General features: G+C 44.8%; 1 protein-coding gene across 35 annotated transcripts in view; it reads left to right on the top strand.

The window, feature by feature from the left end:
• KCNMA1 (potassium calcium-activated channel subfamily M alpha 1) overlaps positions 1 to 26,498 on the top strand; it is a 733,580-nt gene that overhangs the window by 493,479 nt on the left and 213,603 nt on the right. For 33 of the 35 annotated variants that reach the window (XM_043596657.1, XM_043596656.1, XM_043596650.1 and 30 more), the window contains 3 exons: positions 7,958 to 8,033; positions 10,170 to 10,340; positions 11,978 to 12,069. In XM_043596657.1, the coding sequence (XP_043452592.1) occupies positions 7,958 to 8,033; positions 10,170 to 10,340; positions 11,978 to 12,069 (339 nt within the window). Of the gene's footprint in view, positions 1 to 7,957; positions 8,034 to 10,169; positions 10,341 to 11,977; positions 12,070 to 12,168; positions 12,261 to 26,498 lie in introns of all 35 variants that reach the window. The other 2 variants (XM_043596637.1, XM_043596665.1) reach the window with 1 other exon arrangement.

Below are 26,498 nucleotides of genomic sequence, written 5' to 3'. Positions count from 1 at the left end.
CTGTGGTGCACAATTCACCAAGAAGGCCACAAGTATGGGTGAGGTTCATTCTCCCAAGGCACAGGGGAAAGAGCTGAAGCAGCCAGCAAGGGACAGAGGTGACTATAAATCAGGAGAGAGTGGCCTTAGGGAAGACTCATGGGGTGGCAGGATGCCAGGTGTCTGCTATCTTGAGCCCCAAACAGCATCTCCCCATCATCCTACTTCCCACTCAGTTAAGCTCTTTCTATGGTAGAGCGGGTTTTCATCACAGCCCCCCCCCCCACCTTGGATTGTCCCTGTTCCTGTTGCTTAGGTGGGTGACTGAGTTAATTCAACAAGCCTGAACTGACCATCTATTCGTACCAGCAGTGAGATGGGTGCCAGGGTAGCGTCCTGCTATCAGAGAGTGCATGAGGAGGGAAGAGCCAGCTGGACCTGTGGTGTGGTGGTACTGGGTCACAGGTATATCCAGGGGTGGGAGTGGGGGGTGGTGAGGCATGGAGGAGAGGAATGAAACCAGGCTTGACATGAATGTGGGGCAGTCAAGGCTCTTTTCAAGAAAAGGTCTTAGGTAAGCTTCCTAGAAAACTAGATGTCATCCAGGCAGGGGTGGGCTTGGGCATCATCCAATCATAGAAGCTGCAAAAGCACATGGGTGAGAGAACATGGCCCTTGGGGGTGCTTTGAGTAGTCTGGTGCTCCTGGAGACTAGGGGTTCTGTGGTGGGAAAACAAAAATGACATTATAGGAGAGCAGGTAAAGGCCAGACCCCAGGCACAGAAGAAAACTTGACTTAATTTATAAGAACTCTAGAGGCTTTAGACCAGCTCTTTGAGCCTATTCTCTCCTCAGGTGCCTGGTTAATCTCAGCTCTTTCCTTCTGCACACCCCCAAGCCCAGATCCCAAAGGCTCTGATTCAGAGAAAGGGAAGGCTTGGTTTTTATAGGGCTTTGGACTCAGAGCGATTTTTCTGGTGACTCCTCTGTACTCTGCTGTGTTCATGGTGACCTTCCAGAAGGGTGGGTGCAGCCCTGTAATCATCTTTAGGGAGATTTTGTCTGGTTTCCTCGGGTGGCCAGTCCCTACCAATCTGTGGCATTAGGTAGGCATAGAGATATTGCAAATGTGATTTGAAATAATGATTTGAAATTGAAGCTTCATTTTCTGTCCTTTGGTTGCCTTGCTTGGCAAAGAGCTGGAAGAAACAGAGCAGGGAAGTATATTGGGGAGAGAGAGAGGGAGGGAGGGAGGGAGAGACAATTAAGAGGGCAGCAGAGTGAACAGGATGACAGAGAAAACACAGAAGAAAGAAACAGTTCACAGTTATGGGACAGCATCAGGGCCATTTCTGCCAACTACCAGCCAAAAGAGGGTCCTAATGTGCTCCTTCTCTGGAAAATGGCATCTTGAAGGGGACAGGTTCCCCTCCATGTCATCGTCTGAGCTTTGGCGGTGCCTCAGTGGCTCTGAAAACTGGCGAACAGACTCCCAGATGAGAGCAGACTTATTCTACACTCAGAGCAAAGTAAGCATCTCTGTTTTAAAGGCTGTCATTCTGATCTCATTTCGTGTGTACAGGCTGATGATAAAAACATGGGTCATCCCAACAATTTGTTTTAAGTGGCAACGGCCTTGCTAATTATCAAAGCAGACTATAGCTCATTGTAAACATTTCAACAACGTAGAAAAGCATAAAGGATAAAGTAAAACTTCCCCAACCCTTATGAACTTCCAAGGTTAGGTTCTTAAAAAAAAGAGTATTCCCTATGGAGACTGCAAGGGCTTGTGCAGGTGGAGGCCACATCGTGAGGGCTCTCAGGTGTCATGGATTTAACTTGGAGAGCAAGAGGGAATTGCTGAAGGGTTTAAGTAGGAGAGGAATGTGGTCAGATTTACATTTTAGAAAGATCTACTAGTCCACCAATTGTTTGATGGGTTTGAAGCATCTAAGACTGTAGAGCATTAGACCAGTCAAGGCAGTTGTCCAGGCGAGTGGTATCAGGAAATGGCCTTAGGCAGGGCAAGTTGGGGTGGAGAGCAGGCAGAGGCGCAGAGAGATTACTTAAAGGGGAAGAATTGCCGGAACCTGATTTTGCTTAGAGTTCAGAATATTCATCTCAAAGTAGTATAGTCCAAGTGACTTTTCAGGGGTGGATATCTTACATCTGTCTGGCAAAGGTAATAATAAAACAAAATAAACCTATTGACACCTGGCTGTAACTTTAGCCAGAACGGAGGAAAATAGTGGACAAGCTGAACAGGGACAGATCTGCCCTTCTTTGTAGAAAGTGGATGATATTTTTAGTGTTAACCAAAACATGTCTTGTTAAATACACTGAGGGCAAAGATGGCTCGTGTTAGCTCTGGGTTTATAGCTATACTTTCAAAAAGAGAAAGACTTTCTCTCTTCCAGTATCTATGGGGTCCTGGAAAGGTCTCTGATCTATAGGAACAGAAAGATATCTGTGCCTGCCCTTGGAAAATTCACTGTATCCAGTAATGTAAATTTCTCCAATGGCTATGGAGAACTCATGAGTTGGGGAGGCAGCAATGAAAATGGACAACATAGAAATGATTTCCTTTATGAGTTAGGTTCTCATAAGGTCATAGTCCCCTCCCTCAAGGCATGGGAAAGGGGCTTGAATCCGAATGGTTCCAGTCATTCTCGCCATTGGGAAGTTTGTGTTTGGCTCAGACCCATGGCTTTGGCCAAAAACCTATGCTTATTTCCAATGGCCCCCTTTTGCCATGCAGAGTGCACAAACTTGGCCCTGCTACCCCATGCCTCCTCCCACGGAGCCCTGTGCAACCTGGTGAGGTTCAAATTTCAGAATATGCAGTAAGTGCACCAAGAGTTAATTTTGCATCTTTTTCACAGAGCTTTTAGATAATTACCTGGTTGTATAGTTTAATTTGGAAAGCAAATTCCTAATACTAGCGATCTGTAATGATGATAATGCCATAAAATAATCAGATTTCAGCACTGAATACAGAGTCTTTCATCATCAATGATGAACTCCACGCACAGCAAGAACTCCCTTAAGCACTATTAATATCATTGTGACAATTATTTAGAAATTAGTAATCACCATATTTAGGTTGTTTTTCCAAAGCACCAAGAGGCCCAAAGGCTGCAATAGTTTTAATATCTCAAGAGCGTTCCACATGGTGGTTGGTGGGACACTGCTTTGTTCAGGTTCCAAGGATCTGGAAGTTTGTAAGTGAATCAACTTGGTATTTAATTACCCTTTGAGAAAATGAACACTACACATTTTCCTTGACTTATGATGGGATTATGGCCAGATAAACTCACTATAAGTCAAAAATGCATTTAATACTCCTAACCTCTCACACAGAGCTTAGCCTAGCCTCGCCTTAAATGTGCTCAGAACGCTTAAATTAGCCTACACCTGGACAAAATGATCTAACACAAAGCCCATTTTATATTAAAGTGCTGAATAGCTCATGTAATTTACTGAATACTGTCCCGGAAGTGAAAAACAAAATGGCTGTGTATCGATTGTTTGCTCTTGTGATCGCGTGGCTGACTGGGGGCTGCATCTCGCTGTCACTACCCAGAGTCGTGAGAGAAATCATGCGGCATATTGCTAGCCCAGGAAAGGACCAAAACTCAAAATCTAGTTTCTACTGAATGCAGATGGCTTTCACACCATTGTAAAGTCAAAAAGTCATAAGTTGAACTATTGTTAAATCGAGGACTATTTATACACGCTTTTCTGAGATCTCTCCCTTTGCTACTGGCTACCTGTTCCTCAACTGCTTCTCATGCTCCAATGTTAGCTCACACCTTGGAGGACTCACAAGGTAGAGACAGGGGGTTTTGCTCTAGTTTGGCTTCCCATTAAGAAACTAGTTGGGAACAAGACATAATGGTGTTTCAGCCACAACAATGTTCATTTCACTGATTGCCAGAGTTGCTTTCCCCAGTGGCTCGTTGGGTGGATGCCTTATATCTATGTTTTTGTTTTTTTAAATTTTTTTCATTCGTTCATTCATTCATTCATTCATTCATTCATATAGGCTTCACGCCCACGTGCTTTTTGGCTATCAATCCTTTCTGTTGTAGGCAGATGGCTTTAATTGCAAGTGACAGAGTCTACTTTGAACCAGCCTTAGTAATGACTGGGATTCAAGAGAGAATTGAGCATGTGTGGATCCAGAGGTTCAGATTCTCTCATCAGGATTCTGCCTCTCTCTTTATTTCTTTTAGGTTACATTCTCAGACAGAGTTTCTCCAGGGCAGATGGCCTTCTAGAGCTCCAGACTTAATATTTTCTGCACCCAAATCTCAGAAGGAAAAAGATTATTTTTATCCTGCTCAGTTTCTGAGACATGCCTCTGATAGGCCTTACTTCGGAGCCCTTTAGAGCCGGGAGCTCCTCCATCAGCCAGTGTGGCTCAGGCCACCCAGGTAGAGGGAGAGGTGGGAACCTTTGAGCACTAGAGGCTGAGGACTGGGCTGTCCTTGAGGAAGAGATATGGGACAAAACAAAGAACAATAAAAACAGCTGTGTACTGCTTCTCCGAATTACCGTGTTAAATAGGATTTGGATCAGACAGGCCTGGTTAGACTATTAACTCCACCACTTACATGGTCCGACCATGTCTTCTCAGGCAAGCTGCTTAAGTACACTAAGCCTCAGTTTATTTGGTTAGTGAGGACAGTGATTGTACCTATATCAAAAGATAAATGGTAAAAATCTGAAGAAAATAAAGAACCCAACAAAGTGCATAGCACATAATAGGGATTCAATAAATATTGGCAATTTTTATAGGCAATTCTCATAATCTGGCAACTCTAGAAATGACCAAGAATGACAGAGTAGACATTTGTATTGTTTTTTCTGTTTTTGAACCAGAAAGGAGTCATTCCACACATTTCAAGAGATCAGTATCAAACAAAATTAAAAATATTTGGTTATTCTTTCCTTGAACTGTTAGAACCAACTCTAGAAAACTAAGACCATGGGTTCCTCTGCTCAGTTATTTAAAGAAAAGAAGATTGAAGAAAAAGGCAAACTGGACCCTGGTCTCGTGCCTGTCCTAGAGCCACTGATCTGACCTCCACTGAGGGGCTTCTCCTTGAACCCCTGTGCTACCTTGGACTGCAGCCCACCCCGCCTTCCTCTACATGGTGACCCCAGTGTAGATGTAGTTATCAGAATTTTTCCTTTCCATTCTCTTTTGTGGCAGTTCAAGAGGTTAATCAATATGTCTACATAGTCTCTCTCCTCCGTGGAGCAGCTATCTCTGACCTTCTCCTATCCTATGCATAGAGCATGGGGGGAGACACAGCTTTGCTTTAGCAATCAAGGAAGACTTTCTGACAGATGCCAGGCTGTGACTGTGTAGCGGCCAAGAGGGCAGACTCAGCAGCCAAGCTGCCCCAGCTCAAATCCCAACTCTGGTGCTCACCATGTGAGCTTGGGTTTGGATGACTTCACAGAGTCATTGTGAAAAGTAGAGGAGTTAATACACTCAAAGCACTTAGAACAGTGAGCTAATGGTAAGCACCATAAAGGAACCAAAGAAGTGTAAGCCATTACTATTAACTGTGATCTTAAACTCTCAGGATTTACATCATCGGATCCCTGTGAGGAAGAGATGGGAGAGGGCAGAAAACAATCTGTCAAGGATAATGGGCTGAACTACCCTGTGGGTGGCGTTCAGCCACTATAGGGAGACTGAAAGAGGCAGAAGATAGACTTTGTTTCTGCAAGATGCAGTCAGGAACATGAGACAAAAGCAATCCAAACAACATTACAGAAGATGTCTTAAGACACTGGGATCGATTACCAACGAGTGCCTGAAAGTAAGAGCCATGAGAAGTCACCTTGTATTGCAGGTGGGGGGACCACATTAATGAGGACATGGGGATTGAACCAGGCTCTGAAGAAAGGGAAATATTTGCATTGATGGGAAGGACCATCTATGGTAGTAGCATAAACAAAGACGTAGTACCCGGGTTTGGCTGCTACAGAAGTTTCAAGAGTTTATGTGGAAGAGGGTGGTGGTTAAGCCTGCAACTTTAGCCAGTGTTGAGGATGGAAGGAGTTTGGACATAATAACATTTAGCCAACAGGGAGTCTTTGGACAGAGAAATGACCTGCTGATGACAGCGTTCAAGGAGCTGTACTCCAGTGGGAGTGAGCCTGGTGAAGCTAAGTATGGAGAGTGCAGAGGAAGGGACCAGTTCATTCAGTACTTATGCATAGAGGCCCTATTATGTGCCAGGGACTCATGTTCCCAGGATCCAGACAGACAAGGCCTATGCTTTCAGGATGCTTAAAATGTAGTGAGTCCCAAATGATCCACTCAGGGAACACTGATGGATGCTGAAATTATTCAGCATGAGGTTTTTAGAGAATAGGATGTTCATATAGTCTCAGATTCTTGCTGCACAGATGACATATTAATTACAAGGAAGTGGGCTCTTCTTGGTGGCAAGATTTGATGTTCCCACCTTAACCAAATGACTGGGCCTAGTGTAATTGAGTTGAGATTTTCTCATGTGATGCCATCCCAGGTAGATACTCTTAACAGAAGCATATAAACAGAATCTTGTCATGGGGGAACGATTAGACAAATCAGAATATGGGACATAAATAAGGCAGCTGACCTGAGTGTAAAGAAAATTAAATGTCTTTGAAAACAAACAGAAAGAGTTGGGCGGTGTGGGGGGGGGGGGGGTGGTGTAGATTAAAGGAGAACAAAGCAGGGATTGGCAAATGATATAGGCCAAGGGCTAATCCAGCTCACTGCCTGTTTTGGTAAATAAAGTTCTGTTGGAACACAGACACATTCGTTCTGCTGCTTCTATGCAACAGCAGCAGAGTAGAAGAGTTGCCACAGAGACGCTGTGACCCACAAAGCCTAAAATATTTACCACCTGCCCCTTTATAGAAGAACTTTCAAGACCCCTGGAATACAGAAAGCAACATAATAACCAAATGCAGTCCCTGAATCTTGGTTAGTTCCTGTATCAGGGTGAAAAAATGAAAGCATCAATAAACAATTTCAGGGCAACTGGAGAAATTCAAATAAAGAGTGCATTTTAGATGACGTTCCTGGATTCATGTGAATTATTTTAGGTATGACAGCTGTAGTGTGGCTGTGTTGCACGGTTTCCTTATGTTTTTTAATTTTAATTTTAATTTATTTTTTTAAATATGTATTTATTTTGAGAGAGAGAGAGAGAGAGAGAGAGAGAGAGAGAGAGAGAGAAGAGTGCAATTTGGGGAGGAACAGAGGGAGAGAAGGAGAGAGAATTCCAAGCAGGCCCTGCACTGCCAGCATAGAGTCCAATGCAAGGCTTGAACCCACAAACCGTGAGATCATGCCCTGAGCTGAGGTCAGATGCTTAACCGACTGAGCCACCCAGGTGCCCCTCCTTATTTTTTTTTAAAGTTTATTTATTTTGAGAGAGAGAGGGAGGGAGAGAGAGAATCCCAAGCAGGCTCCGTGCTGTCAGCACAGAGCCTGACATGGGGCTTGAAGTCACAAACCATGAGATCATGACCTGAGCCACGATCAAAGTTGGATGCTTAACTGACTGAGCCACCCAGGTGCTCCTAGAGACAAAACAAATGTACAAAACTGTTAATTGATCAATCTATATGAAGGGCATATAAGTGTTTATTATACTTTTCTTTCCATATTTCTATAGATATAAAAATGTTCAAAATAAAATTTAATTAAAAAAATTTAAACCCAACAGAGGGGTTAATTTAGGGGTCAATTTTAGTGGCCCAGATGTCATGTTTCTGTAGGCTCTGGCCCTACCTAGCTACTGATGCTGCCTTCTGGGACATTTCTTTATGATGGAGGAAACACTGGAGAGTGAAGGTGGGCCGCCTGTCCCCTAAAGATTGCTGTCACTCTGGAAGGCAGCCCCCAGCATGGTCTTTTTTTTTTTGTAACTTGGGGATTTTGCTTATTGTCTCTTTTGCACAGTAATTCCATCAAGCTGGTGAATCTGCTCTCCATATTTATCAGCACATGGCTAACAGCAGCTGGGTTCATCCATTTGGTGAGTATCCTTGAAGATGCTTCAGTTCTGGCTTTTCTGCAACAGGTACCCCCCCTGTGTCATTTCATTACCTGAAATTTTTCTCCCTTAAGAGAAACTTCAGCCTAGCTGAAGAATGTAAGAGAAGGAGAGGCAACTGCACAATTGTCTGGGTGTCCAACCCTATACCCCAAACTAACTCCGAATGGTGAATGATGTTCGCTCCATTAACCTGTATTTTTCGGCTCACCAGGTTGGGGGATTTTTCATTCTGTCTGCAGTAACTCCAGGCAGCCACAAGATGGCAGTGCTTCCTCAGCCAACACTTGAAACTGTTGGTGACAAGGTTGAAAGTTTGACCCACATCTCTTAATGAACAACAAATTCAGATCCCTTAATTTCCCTCCACTTCCCCCTTACAAAAAGCTACCTTCGATTCTTTTGCCTGATTGCTTGTCAAGTTATTTTGTATCTCAAAAATGTTAATTCTTTTAAATTAATGACTCTTTGAAAGGCTTATATTATTAAGTCAAGCTACTCTCACCTCCTGGAGGCCGACTTTTATTCCTGCTTTTAGGGAACACAGCTTTTGTTGGAAGCATGTTTCATACAAACACAAACTGTTAAAACTGGAAGGAGCCTCATCTAATTCTGAAGATTTGAGTAAAAGTGCCTTTCCCTTGCTGAGGAAAGCCTCTATCTGCGTTAAGTGAGGGGAAGGGTGCATTTAGTTACCTAACATCACTGGGGTTTATATAATTACCATGCAGAGGAAGGCAGCCTGGCATGGAAGCCGGGGCTCTCACTCGACTACTAGATCTGATGGCTCCCCACCCACCCCTTTGTGTTGATGGAATTCTTGGCTGAAATCACTCTTAGTAGGTAATCACCCCAATCACAAATGTGGTCTTTGGTAGGCCAGTGAACTCACCTTACTATCTTGTGAAGTCGCTTCTGCTTCACCAGGAAACCTCCACGAAAATGGCACGTTGGGATCAAGAAGTCATGTGTGAAAGAGGCTAAGTTCTGGACCCTTTCTGCAGAGGAAGAGCGGGAGGCCTGGGGGATTGGAGGCCTGGAGGCTCACTGCCCACAGGGGCTGTGCTGGTAGAACACTGGCACGGTTTATTGCAGGGTTGGGATCTGGGGTAGACCTGGAGGCCCAGCCCACCCATCTCCTTCTCTCCCGAATTATCTCTCTTGCCTACCTCACAACTTGTTGGTGGATCAAATTCGATGGGAAGTGTTTTGTAAAGTCTAAAGCAGAGATGGGCAGCCTGCACCCCTGGGGCCAAAGGGCTCCCAATTCATCCACGCCCCTTTAGTGTAAGTATTGCTTCTGGCTGATTCACCTTCTGCAGAGTTGAGTTGTTGCTACAGAGATCACAAACTGTGTTGCGCAGAACTGAAAATGTTTACTATCTTTTGCTTTACGGAAAAAGCTTGCTGACCCTTGGTCTGACGAGTTGCACAAAAGCAAATTGTTCTCATGAGCTCGATTTTCGTGCTCTCAGGGAAATTCCTGCCGTTTGCAGGGTAGAGCCATCCCTGACATTCTGCAAAGTCAGGAGAGCGAAGTCAGACTCCGAGAGATGCTGTTTGGGGTCCGGGTGTAAGATCTGCATGAGGGAGGCCCACCGGGCAATCGCCTTGGTCAGAATGATGAAAGGACGAGGCCCTTTGTGGGAGAGTTTAGAATTTCTTTGGGAGTGCATGAGCCAGGCCCTCCGAGACTGAGCAGGAACTCACAGAGAAAGGTCAGGGCAGGGCTCTCTGGCTCTTCCCTTGAAGAGGATACTGTAAAACGTAGCCAGGGGCAATGCCTTAAAATTCAGCTGGCTTCAAATCTTTAACAATGAGAAGAAAACCTAGGGATATTTACCTTTGTTTCTTCCCCTCTTTGTCCCAATCAGCTAGGAAGATATGTTTCTGTTACAGCCTCTCCACTTTCTCTGTTACCTGTCTGGGGTGGGGGAGTGGGGCAGTAGGGGGATGGGAAGCTGGATTCTGAGTCATCACTACAGAACTTACCCGGGCAGCAGACACCTTGTGTTGAGGTGGCCGTGTATCCGGAAGCAGCCCGATGGAGTTTTTGTGTCCCTGGTTTATCATATGTATATAATGTCATCCTTTTTCTTCCCTGTCCCCTTGCTTTAGGTGGAGAATTCAGGGGACCCATGGGAAAATTTCCAAAACAACCAGGCTCTTACGTATTGGGAATGCGTCTATTTACTCATGGTCACAATGTCCACTGTTGGCTATGGGGATGTTTACGCAAAAACCACACTTGGGCGCCTCTTCATGGTCTTCTTCATCCTCGGGGGACTGGTAAAAGCTCTTTATTATGATGTTGATTTTTATGGTCATTAATATTTTCCATTATCCATTTCTTTAAAGCTTTGTATTTTGACTCTGTTTCTTCATTGCAAGCAAGTGATTGCCTTAGTGTTACAATCAGACCGAGTACATCCAAATGCAATGGTGGCTTTACTGCATATTTCTTTGGTATATGAGACTTGTTCCCCAGAGACCCAGGCACACTGCCCTTGTCAGGGTCAGCCTTTTCACCAGGAGGAAACCTAATTGTCTTAAGAAAGTGATGCTCACTTATTAAGTGAGAGTGTCTGTTCTTTAGTAATATGATTCAGTAGCTGATACCCTCTGCAAGGACAGTTGCTGTCACCTGACCCAGTAGATGCTATAGATACTCGGTAGACAGTTTGCGGTTTCAAGAGCTCCCCCACATCCTTCACGATCCTCTCCTAACTTCCAACAAACACTGTGGCCGGGGCCTGCCCCAGAGAGTAGGGTCCCGGCAGAGGATGCAAAGCCTACTGGTCTTATGCAGGTGGACATCATTAGGTGAGCCGAGGGTGGTTTTGTAAAGAACCAACCAACTCCATTATGCAGCGACACATGGGATATTTTCCCTCCCCCTTTGTAAGTCAGAAGGTTCTGCTCTTTGCTTTTCTGGTCTTTGCAGGTCATAACAGTCAGTTAGGATGTAATTTTTGAAAGGGGGATTTCTGGCAGCATATTGGGGGTTGCTGCATTTTTGTCTTTCAAAGTAACTTAGGTGAAGTTTAGATGTTTGCACTGTTATGTGGTAAGTGATTAGAATCCTACTTCACACACAGCTTTCACATGTGTCCACGGCACATACATTTGTACTATGCATATACATCTCTCTGTTCTGTATGCATACGACATATATACATTTTAAAAATGTATATTAAATGTACATGTGCGTGTGTAAGCTAACACAAGCATTTCCTCAGCATCAGGGAGGTCCCTGTAGGTAATGAGGCCCACTTATCCAGCCACAAGCACAATGTTTGTTGGGCAAAACATGGCAGTTTTGTGTTTCTCCTTTCTTCTCCACCCCCCCACATGATTTCCTAAATTTACCTTTTGTGCTTTTTAGTGATTTTTTTTTTTTACTGGATAAGTTTATATTATTTTAATCTTCTTTTGATGTTTATTGTCTTTCATCACTCATAAAGGCATCGATTCTCCTGTGAATTTTAGCTAGAAAGAAAGTCTTCTCTTGCAGTTGTGTGTGTGTGTGTGCGTGTGTGTGTGTGTGTGTGTGTGTGTGATTTCACCAGCATGCACCCCCTTTACTGACTTTCCTTTAGCAAGAAGTGCTAGATGTCAACTTATTTATTCCTGTCTCTTTTGTATTTTTCTCGACTGCGATTTTTTTATTTTTGTTTTGTTTTGTTTTTTTTTTTTTAGTTGTCCGAGTTGGTTAATGTTTGTTTTGTCCTGTGTATTTTCAGGAGCTTGCCCTTTTTGTGCCTTTATTTTTACAACCCACCACAGTGGTATATACCTTTGCAGTTCTAACCCCTTTGTGTTTTCGGATCTTAGTGTTCCGACCCCCCCCACCCCCTCTGAAAAGGTCACCCCCTTTCTTTGGCCTGTCTTTTCAGTCTCTCTTCTGTCTCCTGTCTTCTCCTCAGGCCATGTTTGCCAGCTACGTCCCTGAAATCATAGAATTAATAGGAAACCGCAAGAAATACGGGGGCTCCTATAGTGCGGTTAGTGGAAGAAAGTAAGTATGCCAAGAGGTTTTGCTGCCTCTGCTGCGGTAGAATCCTCTCTGCATGCCATTTTTTTTTTTGGCTCTTGTTTCTTTGTTTCATGCATGTAGGCAATGTTTGCCCGCTACGTGCCCGAAATTGCTGCTCTCATCCTGAATCGGAATAAATTCGGCGGGACTTTTAACAAACATGGAGGCAGAAAGTAAGTCAGTTACATCAGAAAAGATGTGGTTGAGTGACTTTCAAGAGGCCCTATGGCGGTGACACCTGAATCCCGCCCCTCCCTCCTCCTACCCAGGTGCTTCTGTGAGGGAAGGGCCACATTCTGTGTGGGGTGTGACGTCACCTGTGGACTGACTATCCAGACCTGTGCCCACCCGTTCGTGCCTTTCTTCCCCACCCGTCTTTCTGAGAGACCCACTGTGTTTCTCCTGGAACGGGTTGTAGGTAACTGGGCCTGTATCTTCTGTTCTAATCCCTACCAAGTAAACCAAGCTCATTCAACTGGCTTAGTGATTACATTCTGGTGCCCCAGACTAAGGTGATGCCATACTATGGGGTTGTTTTCGTGCAGCAATAACATGGGATCATACTCCAGCAGGGAAGTCTTAGGGAGGGCAAGAAAAAGGTCACCTTGCCTGCTGTAAAGGCATCGTGGCAGCCAGGAAGCCAATTCTCTTTAGCCAGGAGGCACCGAACGTGTCCTCAAAGGGACTCATTACTCAGCTGAAATTCCTTCTGGGCAAGACATATTACATTTATGGTATGTTAGGGTACCACATGCTATTCCTGATGGTCTTTTGTTTGACTTCCCATACATCAATGCTTTCTTCTTGGGGACTATTTCAGTTTGTGTTCAGATCATTTTATTGATATCAATACCAGTGTCTGGGTTCGTTATCAACCTGAAATTTGACTCCTAAGTAAATGGCAGGGCCTTACCCTCTCTGTCATCTGCCAGAGCACTGTCTTGGGAGGAGAAGGCCTCCAGAGAGGCGGGGCTGGTGGCAACCATTCTTTACTTTTTTTTTTTTTAACTTTTTCTTGGGCACTCAGCCTTGTTTTTGTTGTTTCTGGGTTTTTGTTTTAATGTCCACAAAGTAAGAGGTATATAGCTTTAAAGTACAGCTCAAGGGATTTGTACCTATGTACACACCCAGTAATTACCATGCAGATGAAGATGAGAATATTTTCATCACTCAGGCCCCTTCCTGGTCATAGAAGCTCCTATCACATAACTAGGTCCCCCTCCCCCAGTACATTTTCAGGTGAACTCTTGAATAGCCTATTTTGCTTTTTAAGAGAAAATAAAACTATAGCATTGCCCTTCCCCATCCTCCACCCCCATCTCCTCTGGGCCCAGTAATCATGTTGGATGGAGCAAACCTCATCTCCTGTCGGTGATTCCAGTGCATCCTGAGCTCAGGTGTCCTGTCCTTCCTTCAGAAAATGAAGAGGTGGAAAATAAAAAGACTCATTTTCTTGAACTGCCCACAGGACACCAGTTTCCTTTCAAAGGAACAAAGGACAGTGAGCGAGAGGAGGCCAGTTGGCGTCTCGTCTGTAGAGGCAGCACGTTCCTCCACCTTTCCTCTAATGGAGCCCTCCTCTCCCTATTATCTTAACAACCCTGGATGAGATTAGAACCAAGCTGTTCTGATTTCTGGGCCATTGGTTGGATCCAAAAGGCCAGATAAGTCCAGAGATTCCCATTGGTCATTTATTCCATTGCCAAGAGAAAAACAGCTCCTCTGTCCATTTTGCCTTTAAGGTGTGAACAGGTCTCCATAAAGCAGAAGGCATTCTGAGGCCATGGGCTCTCTTTATTCCTCCCACCCCATTGCCTCGGCCAGCATTTCCTTGTCACTGCCCCCGAAGAAGCCAATAAAGTCAATTGCCCCCAAGTCTATGCTGAAAATACTTCCTGACTCTCCCTCCAGGTAAAATTTTTTTTTCCTCTAGTTTCCCTAGTCCAGTGCGGGTGGGCCTGGTGGCGGGTGGCTTTTGTTGGTGGGCAACCCAGATGAGGACTGAGACCAGCAGTCACTCACCCACCCCTGGTCTGATCCCATCATCTTTTTGCCCTGGCACCTCCACTCAAACCCCCGAGCGCTGATGACTTCAGATCACAGACTCCCCGCAGCTTTTGTTCTGTCTCCATCTCTGTCATCTTTTACCACCGGCTTTTAGCCTGGTGTTTTCTCTGTCTCTTTTTTTTCTTCTCCCTTTAGGAAAATACACACTTTGCTTTTAATGTTCTCTTTCGGTCTCTGATGTCCCCCGACCCTGAGGACAGAGAGTCGGTCCTGTCATCAACACTGGGACCGTTCACTTTACTTTACGCATTGTTTCCTGGTTCAAAAGCTAATTACTAAGTAGTTTAAAGAAGCCCTTTGGTCACTTAGATCTTTCATCAGAAAATATAAGCTTGGGAAAGGAACGGTAATAAAGGGCCATTAGCACCCTTTGTTTGATGTTGTTTTTCCAGTCAGTAGAACAAGATTGATGAAATGTTATGTTTGGCCAAAATTTGAGTTTTCATTTGGAATTCAGCGTTGAGAGAATGGGCTGTCAGAATCAATAAGTTTTCTTTCGCTTGGGATATGGGCATGTGGTAGTAATTAGCAATATAAGGTCTTTAGTTGAGCAACCAAGCATGGATTCTGGCAGCAAACATAATGAGAAACTACAGTTGTTCTATTTCTAACGTCAAAAAGTTTCCAGATAAAATTAAATGCATTTGCAAAGGGAAAGCAGCTAAACTTTGTTGAAAGATAGAGCTCAGACTCTTAAAATAGCGTGCTTTGCCCTGTGTTTTTGTGTATGCAAAAATACATGTGCTGTATTCATGGATACACGTATGTACACTCTTCTCCCCAGGATTTCATCAAGTGAATGCCCAGAATGTAATTAAAACATACACATAGTTAAGGGATTTGTTTACACATGCATATCTTACTCAGAAAGACTCTAACAATGCATTAACTTGTCAGAGAATTTAAGGTAACTTGTGACCTGAAAGCTTCGGAGACACACAACTTTGAAATCTAAAGATGATTTAAAGTAAACACACACACACACACACACATTAGGCAGAGAAGTTCAGGGTTTTGTTTACGCAACACCCAATTTCAGGATATTGGAGAACATGGAGGTTTTGTTGGCACCTCATTTTCGGTTTTGATCAATGTGTTTGACATAATGTGAACACTTCATATAGCATCCCCGGCACGTCCTCACCGTCAACATGGGATCAAAGGCCTGGCCTGGCTTCCTCCAACATTCGCTTCAGTATTCCTCACTTGACCTCCCACAGGACATCCAGAGCCAGCAGTAGATGTGGGGACATGTCAGCTATTCTCTATCTTATTGTGATGCATCAGGGCTCCTAAGAATAGGAATTGGGTGTCAATAACCAGAGGTTCAATGAGTGGCCTCGGCAGGCAGTCTCTGTCGGTTGGAGGTCTTGGGGACAATTGTCCTCTCGGGCTGAGACCCCAGGTCTTATTCAAAAGGGTAACCTGCCTACGGCCCAGCTGACCCCCGGGGCCGATGCCTCCTCCTTCCCTTCATGTAAGGCCAAAGCTGCTCAGAGGTGGGGGAGCAGCGGGGTGAGGCTCCCATGGCCTTTGGGTCCCAGCTTGCTCTCCTTCCTCCCACGGCCCTTGCCGTTCCCCCCTGAGATTTCCTCTCTGCGTGTGACTCAGCCACTCCTGGTTAGTTTATGAGAACGGACAAGATCATGGTCTGAGGTCACATGGCCAAGGGCCATGGAAAATAATCAGCCACAGAGAGGAATCCATCTGTTGTAACCCCCTTGTTAGAGGTGGCCGGGCCAGGGAGCCATCCAGACCTTGTGTTTCCCATGATGGGCTTCTGGGGCCCCCAACTGAGGCAGTCCTAGGCCAGGTGTTTGGGACAAGGAAGAATGGGATAGCTTTGGATTATTCTACTGACTTCTGTAGCCAAATGCTGAGAGGACACACAGAGAGGACAAGGTATAATAGACGACAAGGAGAAGGCACAGGGGACCAGGGAGGTGAATGAAGTCTTCTTGAAGGAGAGGTTCTGTGGCTGAATGAGGAGGCTAGGCCTCTCTTCTGGTTGAGGGAACCATTGTCACAGACTAAGCTAGCTCTAATTTCAATTCAGGAAAGTTGTTTGTGAAACTTAAATACTGTGGCTTCTCTTAGAACTCTTCTTTATATAGACAAAGCTTGGGTCACAAGCTTTTGGGGGCACTTGTAGATGAGAAGTGACTCGTTATAGCCCAGAGCCCTAAGACTGCCTTCTCTGACAGTAAGACTACCTACAGACTTGCATATCGCTTAATTCTCACAGCAACCACCAAAGGGAAGTATTACCATCTCCATTTGCAGTGGGCGAGGAAACTGAGGAACAGAGAGGTTATGTGACTTGCCTGATGTCACACAGCTAACAAAGGGTGCATCTAGGGTTTGAACCAAGGGGCAGTCTGCTTCACTGGGCCGTGCTGCCTCTGAAGATCATCTCCTGAGACCCCTTTTTGTTCTGACCTCATGATCCTATGGTTGTTCTTCCACCTCTACCCATAAGTAGGGCCACAACACCGTGCACATGATGGAAAGGAAGAGAAATGCACGAGTATCACTGTGGTCCTGTGTTTTCCTTCTGCTCACCTACTGCCTCTAAGGATCCTCGCCCCACCCCAAGGACAAAAAGGTGGGGAGGGGACTGAACCGTCTCTTCCTTGATTTTTCTCATTTGGTTAGACTAGGAATGTATTTACCTCTTGTACACTTGTATCAATGAGGGGCTCTCAAGGATAGACAGACGGATCATTGATCAAAATTGTGCCTTATTTGTGGGTCTCAACACTTTCAACCTCTTCCTGGGGGAGCTCACTTCCTAGGTTACCAGCCATGGCAGATTGTAGTGATCTGCCAGATGCAGACACCCTCCTAGGCAGAGTCTACCTGCATGGCATCTTAAGAAGAGCATTCCCTGCCCTGGCAGACATATCCACCTGCTTCCTTTGGTTGAGAGAACTTCTTTGGTGGTGGGTTCTTAACTGTCAGTGAAAATTAGAGTAGCAGGACCTCCCTCCCTCCCGCCTGCCCCGAAAGTCCTCTGCAAGATCCAGTCTCTAGGTTTATTGCAGAGCTGTAGGTGGAAGTGTTACCCTCAGGAGGCTGGGTCTTCCTGGGGGGAGTAAGGCAGTCTGCCTTCAACATGGCCTCAGGATTGTAAAAGGGAGCCCTAAAGCCATAGAGGTTGGCAGAATGTATCATGCTTTTCCATTTAAAAATGAAAACAGAGTACTTTATTATGTTCTTTAATGTGGTGGTTATATTTTAAAGAGTTTTCAATAATTTAGACAAGAATTTCAAGAGCTAAGAAATATTAGAGCACAGTTAGTTTCCTGCCTCACTCTCCATTCCTGTTATCATTTCCACTTGCTCATTTTCAGTCCACGGATGTTCACTGAGCGCCTCTGTGCCTGGCACAATGAGGGTTGTGTTGGATGCCAAGGAGGTGGTGAGCAAGCGACCCGTGGGACTTGTCCTCAAGGACATTACAGTCGCCAGGAGGTTACAGGCAATGAGCAAGGCTATGACTGAAGAAAATACCAAGTACAAATGTTCATACATGTGGCAAAAATGAACATGAAAAAGACTAAGATCCTATTATAGAGCAAAACAGGGGTGACTTACTGTACAGAGGTCCTGGGAGGTGACCTTTCAGAGGAGGGGATGTCACAGCCTGTTCCGTGGCTGTGCACCCCAGCTTTTGTTACTCCTAGGCTGAGAGGAGTCAACACCCTAGTTTTAAAATTCATATCACGCGGACTCCGCTTACAACCATTGGTCTTTGGTCCTACTACCGTGGTCCTACAACCATGGGAGTAAGTCTTAAAATCTTATTTTCCTTTCAGGCTCTATTTCTCCTGTATAGTATACTCTCCACAGACTTACCAGGAGAGGGTACCCTGCGTATCTTCCCTGGTTCCTTATTAGCGGGTTCTTATTAAATTCTGTGTCTCCTCATATCAGAAATGGTCTCCTCATCCATCTCTCTCTGTGGCCTTTGTTCCTTTATGAGACCACTTTCTATTCCCTCCTGCCTGGCTGTCTTGAAATTCCGCTCCATTTTCTCCACCACACTCAACCTTTGCCTGCTGTGGTTCTAGACCAATTTTTGTTTTTTCAAAGAATTAGAATCTTAAACGATCTGCTGTGCCCAAACAGGCGTTACCGGTGACCCTTGATCAACATGGGCTTGAACCGCACAGGTCCACTTACACGCGGATTGTTTGAGATAAATACAGTACAGAACTGTAAATGTGTTTTCTCTGCCTTAGGATTTTCTTAACATTTCCTTTTCTCCAGCTTGCTTTATGGTAAGAATACAGTCTGTGCCATATGTAACACATAAAATAGGTGTCAATCGACTGTTTATGTTATTGGTAAGGCTTCCAGTCAATGATAGGCTATTAGTAGTCAAGTTTTTGGGGCGTCAAAAGTTACATGTGGAGTTTTGACTTCACAGGGGTCGGTGCCTTGACCCCCATGTTGTTCAAAGGTCAAGCATATTTCTTTATAAAGACTCACTCGGTCTACCCCATAGCCATCCCCCCAACCCTAGCCTAGGGGAACTAGCGTGAATCATGCCTTCACCGTCCATTCCACGTGTGATTATTGAGTGCTTGCTACACACAGGCACTGGGTATAAATGAACTTCTTCAAACCCATGAAGATTTCCAAATATGCCACATCTCTCTTGAGCTATGCATTAATATTATTTGGCCACTAAAGTGGCTGGGGAGTTCAAAATCAGAGCTTATTTAAGCCTCTCCTCTTGGTTCCCAGAGGTGACCGTCTTCCTATAATAACATTTCCATGTGTACTTTTTCTGATAAGGGCTGACTCCAGCACTTGGGAATAGGATGTGGGGTTAATTCGTGTGGTATTGTCTTGGGCCAAGTACCATGGGCCTCCTTTCCTTTCCCGTCTACGTACAGCTTGGACAACACTCACTCTTGCTTCTGCAAAGCCTGACGTGGCGGGTGGGGGGTTACTCCTGGAGAGAGTGTTTCCTATAAGGTGCCATTTATGATTTCTAGATCACAGACATCACTCTGGTTGAAATGTGACTGAGGCTTTGCATTTCACACAAACGTCTGTCCTTTGACAGGGAAGCCATTCAGTCCTCTCCTTGCATGGCCCATGTGATTCCCAGCCTGAACTCCCAGCAATGTTTTCAGATTCCTAGATTTTAAAAGCCATAAATTAGCAAATCATCAACATATCACCAGGAAGGATCATCTGGTAGCCATTCTAGTCAGAAGGAAACACAGGCCCCAATAACTGATCTTCACAAAGATAGGAAGAACTGTAGACAGACAGATACAGTAAATAGGAAGACAAACAGATAATTCAAGTTGACAGACCATCTTGGACTGATTAGACATTCTGCTTTGATTAACATTAAACTTTTGGGGGAGGAAAAAAGAATTGAGATTGCCCTAATACTTTGGAAAAATGACCCCTTTACTACTTCTGAAATTCAGAACCGAGGGGCAGATACCGAAAGCAAGTGTCATTAGATGCTGTACTGTATAATGTAACATGCTAGGTATTCCTTTCTGATGAGAGGGGTCTTGGTGGGTGTGGATGTGGGCGCTTCTTTCTTTGCATCTGCTTTGGATTCTTGTAAGCCACATCTTCAGCCCCTTTCAAACTTGAAGCTCTATTTAAAGAGACTTGGATGCATATTAAATCAATTTCCTGATAATACCTAATGGAGTGAAGGCTTGCCCCACCCTCCCCCCTCCACTTTCTTGCTGTCTCTCTTCCTTTCCACACACTTTTCAAAATGTTCCAGCTATTGTTCTGAAAACAAGAATAGAAATGTAGGTGGGAGATGAACTGTGTACCTAAAAAAAAAAAAAAAGTCATATTCAAACCTAGACTTTTGCTCTCAGATAGTCTTTCCTCCATAAAAAAAAAAGAAAGAATTTTGAATATGACTTTTCTAATTATAATCCCTAAAGAATCTTTCTGCTCAGCCTCATGTTTGATTGGGTGAATCCTCCCTGGGTAGTTTCCAAATCTAAACAACAAACACCACCATCCGAGAGTAAGTTTCACCGTGTTTTCTGTCTTCCTGCTATGTCATTTCTTGTGTTGGAAGCCTTTCCAGAGCCACACAAAGTGGTTCCTAGTAGACTTGGGTGTGGCCCACTGCTGCTGCCATCATACACTGAAAATAAACCAGGAAACTCTCTAGCTGTCCAAGCCCAGTGTCTCCTTCTAGTAAACTTACAGGCTGTTGTAATGTGAAACTCATGAAAACCTGATTCTGTGTCTCTCAGGGTTTGGGCTCCCACATCTAGTACAAGTGTTGCATGACAATGATCTGTTCCCACCCCGGAACCATGGGGACTGCTCCAGATGTGGTACGAGTTGTCAGTAAAAGCAATCTCATCCCCCCTTTCTATCCCTTCTTAACTAGGGGACATAGAGGCAGTTCGGAGGTAGATTCATGCCCATCTCTGGCGAGGCTTTGCAACCTTAGCCACTGAACTCAAAGGCAAATGCTGGCTAGGATATAGAACAGATTTAGGAAAGTTGCCATCCCAGCATGTTTGCTCAGCTAACAAGTATGTGACCCCCTGCTATGTTCCAGTCACTGCGCTAAGTGCTGTGGCTAAAGAATGAGCAAGAAAATGTGGTTCTTGCTCTCCTGGAGCTTACCTGAGACTTTGACCAATCAGAACCATCCAAGGAACAAGTGGTAGCTAAATAGAGGCTTGATTATGTAGGGGAATCATCCCAGTGAAATGCTCTTTGGCAGGAATTTTGTTCAATAAAATCGTAAAGACTGCAAACATTTCAGAGGGAGTGCTTCCAAAAGCATTGGATAATTCATATTGTTAAAATGTACCCTTTGGAGCGGTTTTGGGCAAAGGTAATAGCGGGGTGACTTGTGCACCTAAAAACCTATGGTTTTAATGATGGGCCCAGTAAAAGAGGGATATGGAGAGACTTGGGAAGGTGGGGGAGCTGCTGACGCTACCCTGAGTGCCCCTGTGGTGTATTATGTCTCAGCTGACCCTGACACCTGTAAACTCCTCCCAGTTCTTACCTGTGTAACAGATGCTGGAGGCCAGTTGAGGCCTTTGCAAGTGTGCTGGATCTACTCAGAGGGGATTGGATAGCTAGCAGCATATGCTAGCAGGGACAACACCCTTGGGTGTGGCTGGGGAACAAGGCCAGGATGTGTCAACTTGATTGTCATTATGGGAAGGTAGTCCCAACAACATATGCTCTGGGGCCATGATGCATGATTTACCCGGAGTGTTAGCAGGGAGGTGGGGCTCGCTTTGCACATCAAAGCTAACAGACCTCCCCTTTACCAGGGCAAAAGTAAGAGCCATTTCTGTGCTTGGACTCATTATCCCCCCATTCCGCCTTCATCCCCAAAGGGTATGGTTGACCTTGGCCTTAGTCTTCTCTTCTCTTGGTGCCTCTTATTCAGAAGCAGCATTACCAAGTAGAGACAGGCAAATCTACTTTGATGTGCATAGAAGAAAGTGCTATTCAGTGCCCTGATTTCTCTTAAGATTGGAAGAACCAGGTCAAAGGAAGATTGACTTGCTTGAAAATGGCCAAAGCCTACCAAGTCTGCAGTAAGGGGATGAATAAAATGTGGAAGGGCAAGGGTATTGGGAAGAGACACAGTGTAATTTGTGAGAGAGTCAGGCAGTTATGGAATTGCTTACTTAAGATCGGTGTATAATTCCTCTTGGGGGAAGGAAGGAAAGAAGGGTGGGGAGAGAAAGAAATCCAAACAATACCAGCATACTGGGTTGTTGTGAAAATTAAGTGGGAAATTAAGGTTAAGGTAAACAACTCTTCCAGTTAGGGGCTCTTTGATTATAGGCAACAGAAACTGGTTCTTGCTAACTTAAGCAGGAGAGGAATTTTTTTGGAAGGTTAGAGTACCTTATAGAATTCAGAGAAAAATTGAAGAGCAAGATCCCAGAAAGGACAGAGTTGAGCCAGGCAAGCAGCTCTGGGACCCAGCAAGCAGAAACTCAGGGATAGTCATTATAGGGTTTTGCAAGAGGATGGATCCCACTGTGAACTTAGTGTCACTCCATTCAAGGCTGAGAAGTATTGATTGGCTTAGTTCCGGCAGGGAAACTTGATTAAAGTTCCCAACACTATGTCTCATTGGGGATGACTGGTTCCCCAAATTAAAAATGAGGTGCCATTGACAGAAGAGAGGGTGTGGGCTGCACATGTCAGTACAACCAATGCCTTCTGAGGTTCTCAGAATTTATTTTCAAGACGTGGACTGAGGCTTCCTTTAGGCAACAAGCTACAAAAGATATTTGATCATTCCTTGGGCATGGTCTAATTATGGAGATTAATTGTGATCTAGGATGGTGGAGGTATAGATATAGACCCCTCTGGCGTTGTTTAGGTCCTGACCATCTGCATATGATCAGATGCACCTACTTTGTGCAGAAAATTCTGTTCTGGTCAGGACATCTCAGTATTCACTGTTGGCATTCCCAATAGTCTGTCCTGTGACCTTGCGGCTCTGTTTTATAGAGGTGCCTTTGCTGCGCTGTTGGGATCTATTTGCTCAGCCTTCTGCCCCTTTTTAGGGAAACTGCAAAACAGCCTGTGTCTTCCAGAATAGCTCTATTGACAGCTGGATAAGATGATTACTTTATTCTCTTCCTCACTAGGAGGGAGAAGGCATTTCCTTTCTTTGTAATTAGCCAAGTACTAGCTGTGGCCCTGGGTAGGAAGTCTTATCTCCAAACCTCCTTGGGCTTTTTGTTTGCTTGTTTTGCTTTTTCATTTGTTCTAACCAGAAATGGCTAAAGCCAGCGTTTGGGATTATGGCCTCAAAACACACTCACAGTTGTTTTGATTTCATTTTTGCCCTCCTTACATGTACTGTTCTCTCACAAACTCGAAACAGATCTGGGGTAGCAGAATCAGCCAATGATCTGACAATCTTGCAGTTAACTAATGGTTATGTTTCTTCTACACTTACAATGGCATCAGGTGTCCAAGACAGGCACACCTTACCAATCAGTCCATTGGTCAGTAGATAGTTCTGGAAAGTCTAGCAAGCTTTGGAGGTCCTGAGCCAGGTCCCTAGGTGGAATGGAAGTGATGGGTCCCTAGGTGGAATGGAAGTGATGGGTTTTGGAGTGATGGGGGTTCAGAGCTGATGACCAGGAAAGAATTCTTGAGACATCTTTGGTGCAAAAAAGTTGATTTTATTAAAGCGTGGGGACAGGACCTGTGTGCAGAAAGAGTTGCACTGGGCTTGTGAGGAGTGACTGGTTATATATACTATGGAGTTGGGGGAGGTGAAGTCAAGAGGAAGTTTCTTAAAGGGATTTCCATATGCTAAAACTCACAGATTACTGAGGGCCTAGTTTTGTCAAACTAAGGTAAGTTTTTTTTTTTTTTCCCCTCTAGCAAAACATCATTAAGATAGTAGGAGTTCCCAGAAATTAGGCTATTGATAAGATTGCCCCTTTCTGGTAATTTTACTAAGATATTTGTAAACTGATAGAGACTCTGTCAATGTAACCATTTGTTTTCTGTCCTTTCCTTTGTTCTTGGGCAGGCAGAAGTGCCTAAGGAATATCACACATATCCCACCTGGGTGTGGGGGCCGTGCAGGGTGTCGGGTGGCTTGCCTTATGCTCCCTCATCAGAAGGATGGGACCTGCACAGTCTGGAGCTAGCTTTTGTTGGCCATAGGTGAACTGCCCTGCATGGACGTCAGTTCCTTTGGGACTGGCTGTCAGTAGAGGAAGAAGTGGGAAGGCAGGAGTTGGATTAGTCTCCTTCCTTTTAGGCAGTGGGGTCCTGCACTTCACAGGAAAACCTGGTTAACAGTCGTCCTGAAGGACATGATCCAAAGTAGGGGAAGCCGTGGGACAAAGCAGTCACAGAAAGCACCACCAGGTGATACAGAAGGTCAAGCCCAGAATCTGCCTAAACCTTAGCTTGTGTGAGACTCTTGGAGAGATAATTCTGTGGACACTGAATGGTTCAAATTCAACCTTGGAGGGATAACTTTAAATTTTAGTACTGACCACTGTGTGCTTTGGGTTGTGGGGTCTCTTGCTGCCCCCAGCCTGCTTTCTATGTGATAAAATGCTGATGAATTTCCCTGACAAGTCCTTCTTAAAATTCATTCCCACAAGCCAGTGGCTACCATTGGGGTATGGGCGGGGGGCAGGAGGAGGTTGGGGGAGGTTGGATGGAAAGAGCATGATTAGAAGTCTCAGCAGAAAGACAGAAGAGATTCTAGCATATGTATTTGATATAAATATTATAGTTTTACAGAGACATCTAGATCAATATATGCCACATTTCATCTACCTCTCTGACAAAGTGAGCACAATGTATTCAGGGAAAGCTGTATAGGATTTTCAATTTACTCTGTGTGATTTATTGTGACAGGATAGCTATGGGTTTTTTAAGTTCTTTATACTTGTTCCAGTAAAAATGGATATAGTATCTTTAAAAATAAACAGCCCAGAGCTGTGCATTTTACATTGTCTTCCTAGAATGAGGCTCTGCTAAAGAGCGATGTGAGACCTCCCTGCCCCCAGGGGGGACCTGATGCAGGCAGATTTGCCTCAGTCCTTGCTCTTTAGCTGTTTTGGGGGGGGGGGGCGCGGTGTGGAGGGTGAACAGGGAACTGAATTAGGAAGTACTGCCTACGTCTAGACGAGATGTGATGGTGGCCTGGACTAGAAGGGCAGAGAGCTAGAACTCTGTGGGGGGATCCATCAGTGTCGGTGGGAACAGCCCAGTCAGTCTGGGCTCCTTCATTTTGTAGTGACTGGCCCCAGTCTCCTGACTCCCAGCCCAGCGGCATCAGCCCTCCCTCTATCTAGAAGGCACCAAACCAACAGGGTAGGACTGCTCATGCTCTGCCATTCACCTTGTACTGAATCTCTGGGCCTCAGTTTCCACATCCAAATAGCAGGTACTAGACTGAACATTCACCAGGGGCTATTCTCATACTAAGATAAACATGAGACTGTGGAGTGGAGCCCATTACTTTTCAGGCTCTAAGAAACACTACCTGAATCTTCAAAATGTGTAGATTTTAGTTTTCATTAGCTAACTTCAGCCTCAGCGAGTCTCTGAAGGCCTCATTCACTGGAGCCTTGAAAAGTTTGGGGGCTCCCTCGGCATCCTCCTCTTATGCCTCCTGCCCTTGGTCACCTCCCCTAAGTTGTCCGTGCTGAGAAGCCGCAGTGGAACTAAGCTCAGAAACAGGTTCCAACTCAACTGGGGCATCCTGGCTTCCCTTGGACATCTCTAGGAAGGATAGGAGAGTGATTGAGGAGAATGTGTGGGATTGCATTCTGGAGGCAGAGATGCTTAATGATGAGAGAGGCATACTCATGGTCGTTTAGTGAAGATATACCCATTTAACAAGCATTTGGCAATTTTCTGGTGAGCCCTGATAGAGTTTGTAATAGTCCAGCATTATTCTTAAGGTTGTCACACTCATCCACTGATGCCACACTTGCTCATGACACATCAGTCCAGCCTGTGTTTATGGAGCCCTGCCCCCAAACCAGGCCTGTTTGCTTATACTGGATGAGTAACTCTTTTCCACAGAATGCCATCTGCTACTATTTTGGCATTTAAGATGCTTCTTCATGCATCTGAGAGGAATCTTTTGATCCAGCCATTAACATTAGTTTATCCCAAGAAAGATTTGTTTACAGAACTTGACAAAGTTTTAAAAACCCAAAAGTCCTATCCGATCAGAAATCGTTATTGATTTAAGCTTGTTGGCCATCTTCACAAACCGTGCGGCCAGGCCCTGTAAATATCAGTCATTAAGACTGATAAGATTGACATTAAGATAGACTAATCAGTAGTCTGAAGAAGTTCAAATCTAGAGCCACATTGGGAACAGCATTAGTTACCTTCATAGTGTAACTTTCCTAAATATTCTCCACTGTACATGGATCATTTAGGTTTTCCGTATCTTCAGGATCCTTGGACTGGAGAGGCAGTCCTGGGCCGGACATAGCATACAATGTTTAAAATGGATATTTGCATCACTTTGCCATCCCTTGACTGGCCAAATTGTGTGGCTTAAGTTTAAAAACTTGATTTAGAGTTTCTGCCTTCACTCACAGTATCTAGTGATGCTGCAATACTGTGATGTTTTTAAAAAGAAACTTTTTTTTAATGTTTATTTATTTTTGAGAGAGAGAGAGAGAGAGAGAGAGAGAGAGCTCGAGTAGGGTAGGGGTAGAGAGAGGGAGATACAGAATCAAAAGCAGACTCCAGGCTCCAGGCTCTGAGCACCTGCACAGAGCCTGATGTGGTGCTTGAACCCATGAACCATGAGATCATGACCTGAACTGAAGCTGGACGCTTCACTG

This window comes from Prionailurus bengalensis, chromosome D2 (assembly GCF_016509475.1).
Source record: "Prionailurus bengalensis isolate Pbe53 chromosome D2, Fcat_Pben_1.1_paternal_pri, whole genome shotgun sequence".
Lineage (NCBI taxonomy): Eukaryota > Metazoa > Chordata > Mammalia > Carnivora > Felidae > Prionailurus > Prionailurus bengalensis.
Note: the sequence above shows the minus strand (reverse complement) of the source record. Positions and strands in the feature narration are given on the sequence as shown.